Source organism: Pempheris klunzingeri, chromosome 11 (assembly GCF_042242105.1).
Source record: "Pempheris klunzingeri isolate RE-2024b chromosome 11, fPemKlu1.hap1, whole genome shotgun sequence".
Taxonomy (NCBI): domain Eukaryota; kingdom Metazoa; phylum Chordata; class Actinopteri; order Acropomatiformes; family Pempheridae; genus Pempheris; species Pempheris klunzingeri.
Genome location: NC_092022.1, coordinates 8,404,234 through 8,417,153, shown reverse-complemented (window position 1 = coordinate 8,417,153; position 12,920 = coordinate 8,404,234). Strand labels below are relative to the sequence as shown.

General features: G+C 43.9%; 1 protein-coding gene across 5 annotated transcripts in view; it reads left to right on the top strand.

The window, feature by feature from the left end:
- Window positions 1–12,920, top strand: part of prdm16 (PR domain containing 16) — a 172,648-nt gene that overhangs the window by 150,310 nt on the left and 9,418 nt on the right. For 3 of the 5 annotated variants that reach the window (XM_070839877.1, XM_070839876.1, XM_070839880.1), the window contains 7 exons: window positions 48–188; window positions 5,451–5,553; window positions 9,296–9,497; window positions 9,629–9,794; window positions 9,985–10,138; window positions 10,738–12,376; window positions 12,550–12,637. In XM_070839877.1, the coding sequence (XP_070695978.1) occupies window positions 48–188; window positions 5,451–5,553; window positions 9,296–9,497; window positions 9,629–9,794; window positions 9,985–10,138; window positions 10,738–12,376; window positions 12,550–12,637 (2,493 nt within the window). The remainder of the gene's footprint in view (window positions 1–47; window positions 189–5,450; window positions 5,554–9,295; window positions 9,498–9,628; window positions 9,795–9,984; window positions 10,139–10,737; window positions 12,377–12,549; window positions 12,638–12,920) is intronic. The other 2 variants (XM_070839879.1, XM_070839878.1) reach the window with 2 other exon arrangements.

Below are 12,920 nucleotides of genomic sequence, written 5' to 3'. Positions count from 1 at the left end.
TGTTTGTAAATTCTTTTTATTATATCTAACCTGTTGCTCTTCAACAGGTGGTGGATGACATGGGTAACGTCAAGTTTGCGCTGGACACAGGCCTGGACGCCACCAGCAACAGCTGGCTCAAGTACGTCCGCTCTGCCCCGTCATTTGAGGAGCAGAACCTCGCCGCCTGTCACCTCACGGGAGACCAGGTGAGTGACATGACAGAGGTGTCCTGGTTGGATTTGTGGTCCACATATTATGAGAGAAACAGCACCGTGTTGTCAGCAAGAGGCAGAGACGAGGAAACGCTGTGTTGATCTATGAGAATCTGTGTGTGCATGTTAATGTGTGTTTGTGCGTGTGTTTGTTGTGGCAGCAAAATGTGTGCGCTGGTAATGACCAAGGAATGGTTCCATTGTGTGTCTGTGGCTGGGCCAGTTGCCAGTGCTGTTAGGAAATGACCCATGTAAAGAGGCTGAAGAATAGCCTGACACTCCTGAGTCCCATAATAACCATTATCCAAGGCACGGTCTTCTTCTATGGAGGCAGCATTCTCCCCCTTTTGGCTTCTCATGTCACATCCTCTCTCAGTCTCACTCTCTCTCTTTCTGTCTCTCTAAAAAGAAACCTGGGGTAGGCACCAGATACTTGGATACTTTTGGAAAGATGCCCAGCCAGTGCCCATAAAAACCCCAACTGCTTAACTAGGCCCCAACCCCAACCCCATGCAACGAGTGCGCCACAACTTACAGCTGCAATATAGTAGCATATTTCTCTGTTTCTGTTTATCCAGCAGAGGCTGTTTTTTTTTTTTTTTCCAATCTTGCTTTGCCGACTCTTGTCCCACTTTCTGCAAATGAAATACCAGTGGTGTTACTCTGCCATTACTTGACACACATTTCACTTTCACTTCAGTTTGGACTCTAATGATTACTCAGTCATGTACTGGGATATAATAGGTGCAGAATCTGAGCAAGGTGGAAAAAAAAAAATCATCCGCAGGAGCGATGAGAATGAAAAGTTGTCAGTTCAAAACAAACACAAAGGGCCAAATCAAGAAAGCATGATGGCGGTATGACAGTATAGCCATATGCATCCATATGACTTGCTTGTGTGTTTCCACATTCCTGTCACTCCGCTCTTATTTGTTTCGTAATCCCTGCCTACATGGCTCTTTCCCCCTCCTGTCTCGGTCTCTAGCCGCCTGTTCCTCGCTGTCTTTGTCTCCTTTCTCTGTCCTTACGTCTTGATCTGCCACCTGTCACTCTGTCACATCGAGGGGACAGGCTAGTGTGTCCATTTAAGCTTCAGACATTAAGCCTGACCGATGGAGAGAAAGGGGGCTTGGGCCAAGCAAGAGAGGGAACACACAGGGGCCTCCGAGATTGACAAGCACCAATTGGCTGGCAACACCAACCTGTCTAATCCTTTTAAGATTTTCACATCAGTGCCCCCTGCCACTGCCACACAATGTCAAAGAAAGAATCAGGGCACCGGCGAAAATTGTGGGGAATTATCAGACCCAGAAAAGGCCACGTGCACAATTGTTTTTTGATGTGTTTTGCGGTTGTTTGTACTTAGCAAACGGCTTTGCTTTTGTTTTCCTGACCACTTGCTTGGTGTAGTGGCTCACAGGTATGACCCTATCATTTATTTACAAACACCACACACACATATACACAGCCACTCAGCGCTAAAATGTATAATTCAACAGACTATTCAGTGATTTTTCTTTTCTTTTTTCATATCAGCATGCACAATGCATGAGTTTATGGAAATATGTGCACACAGTGCAAATTCAAATGCAGGCAGTAACCTTTTAAAAAGAGTGTATAATTTATTTGTTTATTTGTATGTCATTAATGATGTAAGACAGACAAATGTGTGCAATATCATGCATAATTTAGATATTTATGCTCATATAATAATTTGGTATTGTTTTATAGATCAGTTTCTATATATATCAGGTGCAAATAATAGAAGTGCTCTTGACACAGTTTCTTTAGAAATGCAATTGGAGTTTTCTAACTAGAGAAATGTGTGTCTTTCTCAGAGTGCTTTTGTGTAGGCATCTGCAGACAATCAGGTTATTTTTTTATGTTTGCAATGTGTCAATGTGTGTGTGTGTGCACGCAGTTCAGTGTTTTTACTCTAAACAGCCTCTCATACAGCACACACACACATTTCTAATAACTGTTCTCTATAAATTTCATCCTAATGCATTATTCAGGCCCCTTAAATGATGGCCTAATAAAACAAGGCAAATCAACAGTTTACCCCATGTGTGCATATATGATGTGCACGTGTGTGCGTGCGTGTACGTGTGTGTGTTTGTGTGTGTGTGTGTGTGTCTAACCCAATGAAACAGTTCCCATTCATTTAGAAGGCCAACAATCACCCAGAACTGGTGTGTAAAGCGAGCCCATTCAGTGGTTCTAAGGCCAAGTTGCATCTAGTGAAGGAAACGGCTGAGAGAGAGCAAGGGGTGGTGTGTGTGTGTGTGTGTGTGTGTGTGTGTGTGTGTGTTGGGTGAGTAGTTGATGGGGCTTTGAAGAGAAGATGAACCTTGTCCACCTTCTTGTCAGTCCTTCATCTTTTGTGTTTTGGAGTGGAGCCCTTTCCAACGCTGTTTGATCTGCCCTTCTACCCCGGGATGGATCCATCAATAAATAGACACTCGCGTGTGTGTGTGTCTGTGTGCGTGTCTGTGTGTCTGTGTGTATGAGGCCACAGTGGGGGATTAGAGTGGGCCCTACGGCTGGCATTGATCGATGAGGCATCTGTCCTGTGAACACTGGACAGAGATGGGAAGAGGTCAAGACAGGTCTGAGTGTGCAGGCCTTACTGTAGAACACACACATGAATAAACACACACACAGACACAAAACAAAAGTTCATGAAATTCAAAATGTTGCAGATATTATAGATATTAATTATGAAAGTAATTAAAATGTATTTATTTATTACCTGGCTGTATTCATTCAAAAAGCAGTAAACGAAAAGCAAGTAATATTTGCTGAGTATATTTAATCTATAATCCCGTCATAATAATGAGGAAGATGTCTCCACCATCTATTTTAAAATATTTGAAATAAAGATATTAAATGTAGAAATCGGTCAAGTATTTAAATCACATATTGCAGCTTTGCAATATCAAGTGTTTTTCTACAATGCCAATTTTTGTGTCTCCTGTATTTAATGTTTTTTAATTGTTTATATAAAATAGAAAATAGAAAATTAAATCATTTACTGCTTATATTGATATTATTATATATGAAATGAATTGTATTAATAATTGTAAGCTTTGAAAACTAAATACATGCACAAAAAGATGCTCGTTGCTCACAATTTGTGTTCAAATATAACGCAAATTATTTCGCCATGTTACCAATAAAGTTACCATTTTGACCATTTAATCCAAACTAGACCTCAGAGTTCAAAGAAATTTTTTTTTTGCAGTAATTTTAGGACAGTTTGGGAGAAGGAGAACAAAATAATGCTGCTGCATTTTGATCAGCAGCAAAACTTAAAAAATAATCAGCAATGAAACATTTTCTGTGCGCGTGCGTGAGTGGGTCCGTGCTCCATGAGTGTGTCTGGGAGTGATGGAGTGACTGACAGAATGAGTGCAAGTCTGTCCGGCTGCTTTATCCATTATTTACATCGATAATAGATTTATCAAGCGGCCAAAGCGGTGGCTGAGATCGGAGATGCGGGGAGGGGTCTGCGGCGCAGATCCCTCAATCCTTTTGGCTGGAGATAAGACGAGGAGGAGTGGCCGACGGGTAACCGAGAGAGCACCAAGGGGCAATAGGGAATCACTAATGAGAGAGAGAGAGAGTCAGAAAGAGAGAGAGAGAAAGGGAGAGAGAGAGGGGGAGAGAGAGAGAGAGAGAGAGACTCATCATCATCATCAAAGACGCGCTCACTGACTAGATTAGAGAGTAGCCCAGCAGAGAAGCGTCGGGCATCATCCTTCCAGAGGGAACGATCGCCGACCGTCCGCAGCGCGCCTGGCCGCTCTGCGACCTCCTCTCCCCGGCCCTGTGCGCTCCAGCGCCCCGCTCCCTCTCCGGTAGACCTACTATGGGTTGTGTCGCCAACTCCACCGGGACTGAAGTGCTTCTGCAGCTGGAGGCTCTCCGCAGCGCCGCGCAACTTTCTCAACTCTTCCGTCTCACGGAGAAAAGAAAGGTCAGGTCGAAACAACGTAGAGAGGCAGCCGTGCCTGTAGAATAACTGTTGTTAAAATAGTAATAATGATAATAATAATATGTGGTATTATCGTGGATTTCAGGCCTTTGCTCCCTGTCTCGTCTTTAGAGCACTAAGTCTGAGAAGTTAGTTTCACTGGCCTTTCGGTGTGTCTGTGTGTGTGACTCCGTGTGTGTGTTTGAATGAGCGTGCTCAGCCTTCCTTATTGTGGTGGCATCGTTGAATTGGTGCAGAGCGCCCCCATGTGTTCAGGCACCACAGCCTCCGCGTGCAGTCTGAAGTGGATGTTGCACGCTGTGGTTTATCAGGGGATCGTGAAGCTGCTGTGTTTTTTATTGGAAATTTCGACCTGTTCATTGAGACCGAGTTTAATTAATTTTCTTCAGACTGTGTGTGTGTGTGTGTTTGTGTGTGTGTGTGTGTGTGCTGAGCCCAGTTTGCCCCACAGACTCCAGGTGTTGGATGAGGCCGCGGCTCTGAATGGCCTCGAACATCGACTTTATTCCAGTTTTCCTTGTCTTTACTTGTAGCACAAATAATACTAACAAAACTCACAGTCCTGCAGTGATTTTTGTCCCGATCTCACAAGTTAAACCCACCTCAGACGAATATTCATGACATGAATAGTTTTGTGCAGATCAAGACACATTTCCCGGTTTAGTGCAGCTGTTTAAAAAAAAAAAAAAACCAGCAGAGCAGCTGAGCGGTTCGATGTTTATGTTTATTTCTGTTTCTCACCACTTTTCTTTCAGACTGTTCAGACTCATTACAAGAGTATTTGTATCATCTGGATTTTTTTTTTTTTTTAATGTGAGAGCGGGCTCGTTCTTCCTTAAAGGTCACAGACCTGTTTTTGTTTTATTTCAAGTGAATTATAAGCAGGAGAAATTATTCTTTATCCGTTTGGTTTATTTTATAAAGTTTGAGTAAATGTGGAATAATCTTAATCATTGTGTTGTATCACGAAGGCCTGTTAAAATAACCTGTGACGGCCCGGCTTTTAATTAATACAAATAAATTGCGAAATAAACAGTTCTCAGGGAATAAAAATGTTTCCATAATTCTGCTGCAGCATGACGTTTTATTTTCTTAATAACAAGCATATTAATATGCTAATAATACCAGTTTGAACATCAGGCCCTTCCTTTAACTGCGATAATAAATACGTGGGGGTCCAGACTTATTAATTCCATCTTGACCTTAAGTTAAAGTCTCCCTCTCTCTTTCTCTCTCTCTCTCTCTCTCTCTCTCCTCAGATTTATTATAAAGCTGTCCGGGACATCGAAGCAGGGGAGGAGCTTTTAGTGTATATGAAGGACGGTATTTTCCCTGAGGGATCCATGGCACCCAACCTACAAGGTAAGATTAATGCGCGTCATTAGCGCACATTTTAAACAAACTCCAACCTGCATCCTGTGCTGCTTTGGCGGCCAAAACACTCCATAACCTCGCTAATGTGACGGGGAAAAAGCCACCATCTCTCCCTCCAAGAATTTGTTGTTTTTTTTTCTCAAGAAATGTGAATTATTCGAATCATAAATTTCCAGGATGGAATTAAATCCCGCATAAAGCATTTGGTTGAGGGCCGTTTTGGACCTGTCATTTAAAATAGTGCCAATAATGAAGGCTACTCGTGAGAGTCTGGCCTGAATGGTGCGCACACAATGCTGCGATGTAATGGGCCTCTTTGCCTGAAACACTGTATTAGGGCGTCAATTGGCACTTGTCATATCCCATCCAAAGAGAGGAGAAACTTTCTGTTAACGGAGAGCCGAGATCAAACAGACATTATTAGGAAGCCTTTTCATTAAGAGCACATTATGAGGAAGCTGTCACATCGGCCAAAGAATAATGATGATTATATCTTGGCATTTATAAGTCAGCGTTGCAGTTTGTCCCCAGAAATTCACCCTAAGCGTTTTTTTTTTTGGGAAGTTTTAGTGGCCATTAGTCTAAAACGGACTTAACCATGATGCCCCTGGGAATCGGCTCCGTTTCCCGAGTTGAAAAAACAAACTGTTGACCAAACTTTTGCAGGACACATGTGATGCAGCTTTGTTAAATTCGGCTATGGAAATGAAACAAGTTGATTGAACCTGATGCGGCAGCCGTTAATCCTATTACCTTTAATTAATCCCACATCAATCAGACACGTGTTAAAGATTATGCAAATCACAACAGACGTTGAGAATCTTTCAGGTGCATTTTTGTATATTTTAGTTTGAGTTTGTGACACGAAAGTCTGCAGGATGGTGTGTGAAGCGCTCCGCTCCGCTGCACCTCGCGACGCGCTGGTTTCTGCACATTGGCTCACGTTTCAAAGCTCGTCATGTTGTTAGGTGCTCTCACCCAGCCCTGAGAGGGTAACCTGATTCACTGCACCCACTACCTCTCAACCGTGCCTCCATACGTCAGACTGAATATGTCCAATATTTTATCTGATAATCTAACTTGGACAGCTGTTCACTGTCGATCTGGGCTTTTCTTTCAAAGTTCACTTGAGCGGAAAAGGGGCCGTAGTTCCGCTGGATTTCTTTAAACATCTTGGACTTATTGTGGTGAACTGCTGTTGTCAGGTAACATTGTTTTGTTGTGTTTCCAGTCTTTCTGGAACCACGGATGTTTAAAAAAAGACAGATTACTCTAAGTTGTCATTTATTATAAAATGGTGGAGAGGAGAACTAGATGTTCGTGAGATGCTCCGCAGTTCACCAGTTTTTCCCTCCTGCTTGATGCACAGTTTATGCACAGATCTCCATGCCAAAGGAGCAGGAGGAAACGGGAGCTCAAAGCAAGCTTGATTATTGAAAAGAGGCAGATTGACGTGTTGTAGGAGTGAGTCAAAGATGGAGCAGGCTTGTAATTGATTTGTTCAATTCCTCTGTGTGTTTGTATGTGAAATGAAGAGAGAGGGAGGCAGAGGGAGGCAGAGGGGGAGAGGAGCGAGATGATCCACCTGCCAGAATGTGTGTGTCAGAGCCAAAGTATTTGGCCTTGTGTGTTGGTGTGAGAGAGGGATGGAGACATACAGGAAAAATAAGCCTAACAGTTGATCCACTGTTTAAGATGTTTATTTGTGAGTGAGAGAGAAAGAAACGTGGAAAGAGAGGAGGACAAAGAGAGACAGTCAATCAAGTCCAATGAGGGAATGAGACGGTCTGTTCAATGTGCTTGTCTCCATGTATTAGTGAGTGTGTGTGTGTGTGTGTGCGAGAGAGAGAAAGGTAGCAGGCCTGAGTGGGAGCTTGGCAGTGCAGCCCTGCTCTCTGTGTCGGGCTTATCGGAGAAGGAATTTGAAGTAGAGGACTTGAGGAGTCCCCCGAGACCTCACCCATGCTCCCAGATTAGCTGCTAAACTGCACATAATTGTGCTTCCCTTCGTCTCCCAGAGAGCTATTAGTCTCCCCTTTATAACCCCCCCCCCCCCCCTCCACCTCACCCCACCCACCCAGACCAGACTAACTGGAAAAAAAAGAACACACATGCGCTATGATGCACACATGCAGGCATCTTTCTTCGTGGGCATCATCACTGAATCACACTTATGTCCTCTCAGAGACTCATGTTCCTGCTGCAAGAGGAGTTTCTAAGTACTCCTGTCACACACACACATACTTTTTCCATATTTTTAAATGTGTGTGAACCACCTTTGTCTTTTCAGAAACATTTTCCACTCTTAAAAGATGATTAAAAAAAAATGTCTGAGTGTTGAGATGTTTGAGCATCAGAGCAAATGACAACCAACTCTCTCACAGTTAAACGCTCGCTCTCCATGAAGTATGTGCACACCGGTGTCAAAGTGAGCGAGTTAGTTAGCATTTGAGCTCAGCGTAATGGCCCATTGACCAGAAGGTCATTTATCCTCCTCCCCAAGGTTAGACACATTGATGTTGCTACACTAATGCCCTTTTAATGTGTCCAAGAAGTTCCAGCTGGATAAATGGTCACATGCAGTAGAAAACAGGTGAGCCATGCACTGTAAGTCATTTTGGATAAACTCATTTAGTGCAGCTTGAAATGATGGATGGGTGTGCATGGCGTGTGGAGACACCTGGGGGGGCCGACTCAGGCGTTGGCTGCTTGGGTCATGGCAAACAGGGTACGGCAGGTTGGCGCTGAAATCACCATGTGGTTGGCGCCACTGTGCCCCTGCTTACCTCTGTTCCCTGTGGCTCATTCTTTGCAGAACACACACACAAACACTACATGCCCGTGCACAAAGACACTACTCTGGGCTTTCGTGATCTGTTGAACTTGGCATCTGACTCAGGAACTTGCTATTGAAAAAGCTGGCCCGAGTTTTATGCATTTGACCTTGGTGGTGAGAAGTATTGTAAAGGTTATCAACATGGAAGGGGAAGGCCAGCCCCTATTGTTTCCCCTGTGTGCTATTACACCTACAGTCTAAAGCACACACTTGCTTTAACAAGCAATTAACTGTGCTAATGAAGGTTACATTTCACTGCTAATTGATTTCCATTTTATGTGAATGCCAATGGCACGATTGTTGCTTTTACTATTTGAACGGGAGTCAGTTTAGCTGTAACTAACCCACAGATGGGTAATAGATTTTTGTCCTGGTTTGTAGCATCAACAGTTTTTAAATACATGAATATTTAGTTCTGCATATTTGGGAAGAGGCAACTCACAGGAGTTAATAAATACCATCCAGACATCTGCATTTGGGTTTTGTTTAGATAAAATTGGGGAATGTCACTTCAAGTTTCAACATTTGCTCTTTATCTTCTTTTTCTGAACTTGTTCATTCAGATCAATTTGATTTATGAAAATATTTAAATGTAAACAAAAAAAAACAGCTGCTTGATTTTTTTATCTAATATATTTTTTTAGGAATAATACATAAAGATATTTTTGGTGAGTGGTGAAACTTACAAATTGCAGTTTTGACAGCAGGAATAAATGAGGAACTTTGTAGGTTTTGTGAATCCTGATGTCAATCTGCGGTAAATCGGTTAAAAATTGATGTCATGTATATGTAATATGTATGTATATATATGTTTTTATGGTGGATGTCAGTGGGTATTACAGTATAGATTTCACACAGCTGCTAAACAAATTGCGTTTGTTTGTGCACGTGCAGACGAGCAGATGTACCGCTGTGAAGACTGTGATGAGCTGTTCTCCTCAACGCTTGAGCTGCGGCGGCATCAGAAGTACTCGTGCTCCAGTACCGGCTCCATCTTTGACACGCTGAGAGAGGACTTCAAACAGGAACGCGAGGACAGCGACGAGCCCGTCCACGAGTGTAAAGACTGTGAGAAGATCTTCCCAAATGAGTACAGGTACAGAGACACGTAACAACAATCTCTACAAGCACTCATAAAGATGTACACAATTAACAAATACAGCCCACGTTTAAAAAATGTGATTTTTTTAATTCTGCCACTCATTGTCCTGTCCTGTTCTTATCAAGTCTGGGCCAACACATGATAGTCCATACAGAGGAGAGGGAGTACAAGTGTGACCAGTGCCCCAAAGCCTTCAACTGGAAGTCCAACCTCATCCGTCACCAGATGTCACATGATAGTGGCAAGCGCTTTGAGTGTGAAAACTGTGATAAGGTACAGCATACCCGGCACGTAAGTTGTGCACAGGACACACAGGCATTATCTGCTTCAGACTTTCTGCTGGTCTTGTTTTTTAGGCTTCATTCATAATGGTACTGGACATAGCTAGTACAGCAATCAAAACTCATTCAAATATGTATGTTCTTTCTCATTGCTAATTATGCCATACATTATATTTTTATACGCTTATTTCAAATTTCAGGTGTTCACAGATCCCAGCAACCTTCAGCGCCACATCCGCTCCCAGCACGTGGGGGCACGCGCTCACACATGTCCTGAGTGTGGCAAGACCTTTGCCACCTCATCAGGCCTCAAGCAGCATAAGCACATCCACAGCAGTGTCAAACCCTTTATCTGTAAGTGAGAGATTTGGAAGTTACTGACTGCTTTAATATCAACATTCCTTTTATTTTACACTTATTTTCCTTCCACGTCGTGTAGGCTACATCTCCATAATCCCCGTAATGTCCATCCTCTCTGTATGCACTTTTTTTTTTTTAAATCCTGTTAACATCTAATCACATAAGTGATGTGTAATGTTCACTTACACTCTGGCAAACTTTTATGATACATACATACATTAGATTACTCTGGATTACTTTACAGTAATGAACTAATGAATTTTTGAAAATTATGGATCACAGACCTATTTTGTATTTCTTTTTGATTCAAATAGATACATGTGTATATTGTGAATAAAATAAAAACATACATATATGTAGATACAGTAAATCAGGTATGAGGTATGATGATTTGGCTGTGTTAGTTTGCGGAATGAGTGGTGGATTTCATTCATAGAAAACAGTTAACATGTCTGTTCACTTTTCTCGAACTATTTCATAAGCACTTTCCATTCAGATGTATGTGTTGCTATTGATTTGGTATACAGAGTTAGAGACAGTGTTAAAATGGGTTTAACCAGGCCCTGATGGGCTGCGTCTTTTTGCTCCCCCAGGCGAGGTGTGCCACAAATCCTACACCCAGTTCTCCAACCTCTGCCGCCACAAGCGTATGCATGCTGACTGCCGCACCCAGATTAAGTGTAAGGACTGTGGGCAGTTGTTCAGCACTACCTCCTCCCTCAACAAGCACCGCCGCTTCTGTGAGGGCAAAAACCATTATGGTTCTCCAGCAGGGATGTTCAACCCAGGCATCCCCATGAGCTCCAGCCCCATCATGGCCAAGGCCAAGTCCCACCATCACCACCTTGCAGGTCTAAGCCAGCCAGGTTTGGGCTTCACTGACTACTTTCCCTCACGACCTCACCCTCATGCTGGCTTGGCCTTCTCCCCAGGACCACATGGCTTCTCATCCCTCCCACATGGTTTCCCAGGTATCTTCCCCCCATCACTGTATCCGCGACCACCTTTATTGCCGGCCAGTCCGTTAATAAAGAGCCCGTTGAGCTGCAGCAGCCAGGAGGTGAAGCTGCCTCGCAGTCTGCTAGATGCCCCTCCACTGTCCCTGGTTAGTTCTACAAATAGCAATGGAGGTAACAGTTTGAGTCAGCTGGAGGACAAAGACAAAGAGAGCAAACTGGATTTGTCTTCTAGTGGAGAAGCCAAGCCCAAATCTAAGATGGTAGACATGTCTGACGGCAGTGACCTTGAAGATGTTAATACCACAAGTGGGACAGATTTGGACACCACCACTGGTACTGCATCGGGTGATGGTTCTGACCTGGAGAGCGATGGAGAGAGTGAACGGGAGCGAAGTGGTAAAAGAAGGAAGCCATCTGGGGCTGTGTCAAGTCAAGAGGGCCATCACTTAGAAGGCACGAACTTGTTATCAGCTGTGTCTAGTTCTGGGAACATCACTATTGATCGTCCCTTTCTCTCCTCTGCATCATCCCAGCACTCTTTCTTCCCTCCACCCGATGAGCAAGCCCTCCTGTCCACCTCCACAAATGCCAATGCAGCTACCACAGATTCCATCAAAGCCATTGCTTCTATTGCTGAGAAATATTTTGGTCCAGGTTTGATTGGTTTTCATCAGGAGAAGAAGATGGGCCCTTTGCCGTACCATTCCATGTTTCCCATCCAGTTCCTGCCCAACTTCCACAACTCTCTCTATTCCTTCCCTGATCGAAGTGCCCTCAATCCTAGTATGCTCATTAATGCAGAGCCCAAGTCACCTCGCGAGCAGCAGCACAAGATGGTTTCTGGTGCCCCAGGAGCTCCAGCTTCCACAGGGGAGTCACCATTTGATCTCACCACAAAGCCTAAGGAGACCAAGTTAGCTCCTTCCACCCCAACAAACCCCTCAAACCCCAACAGCATTTCTGGGAGCGGTAGCGGACCTTTAGCAATATCTAGCGGTGAAGAACAGCCATTGGACCTCAGCATTGGCAGCCGGAACAGAGGGGGTCATAATGGTGTGGCAGCTGAGCTACAAAACAGAAAGAATCACATATTTGGAGTTGGAAAGGGGGTCTCCGTCAAGGATGAAATCCCAGCTGGGTTTCCACATCCTCGTTCCCAGTTATTGCACCAATCCTCCATCGCCCAGCACCAGCAGCCCCAGGCACAGCCACACCAGCCGCCACCCCTGCACTACGCCAAGCCCTCAGCATTCTTCATGGATCCCATATACAGGTATTTCAGCCCCGATTAGACCAGAAACTGCTATTTCCACATGAGCAGCATCAAAAATGTAATGTTCACACATTGAAAAGGTTGGTGGTTAAGGTTGGTGTTAAGTATGTGGTTGAAGGTTGTAGGTGAACTCTGACCTTGGTACGTAACCCTCTGCCTTGTTGTCGGTCCAGCAGGGTGGAGAAGAGGAAGCTACTCGACCCTGTAGGAGCTCTGAAGGAAAAATTCCTCAGGCCCTCACCACCAATCTTCCATCCACAGGTAGGCTTACAGCACACACACATACACCTTTCAGATCTAGCAAAGCACTTTGTAAAATCTTAGGTAGAAACAATAAATGGTGCATCTATTTTCTGAACAAAAACTACAGCAAGGGAATATCAAACAGGGGAATTAACCTACAGGTATTGCACACAGGCTGATTATTCCCAGATGCTATCGACTATTATTTTCAAACCATGTTGTATGTGAAAATACTTCACTCCTGCCTCCCACGCTGCTACAACCTGAATTGATGGGGCCCAATGCACCATCATTCCACAGT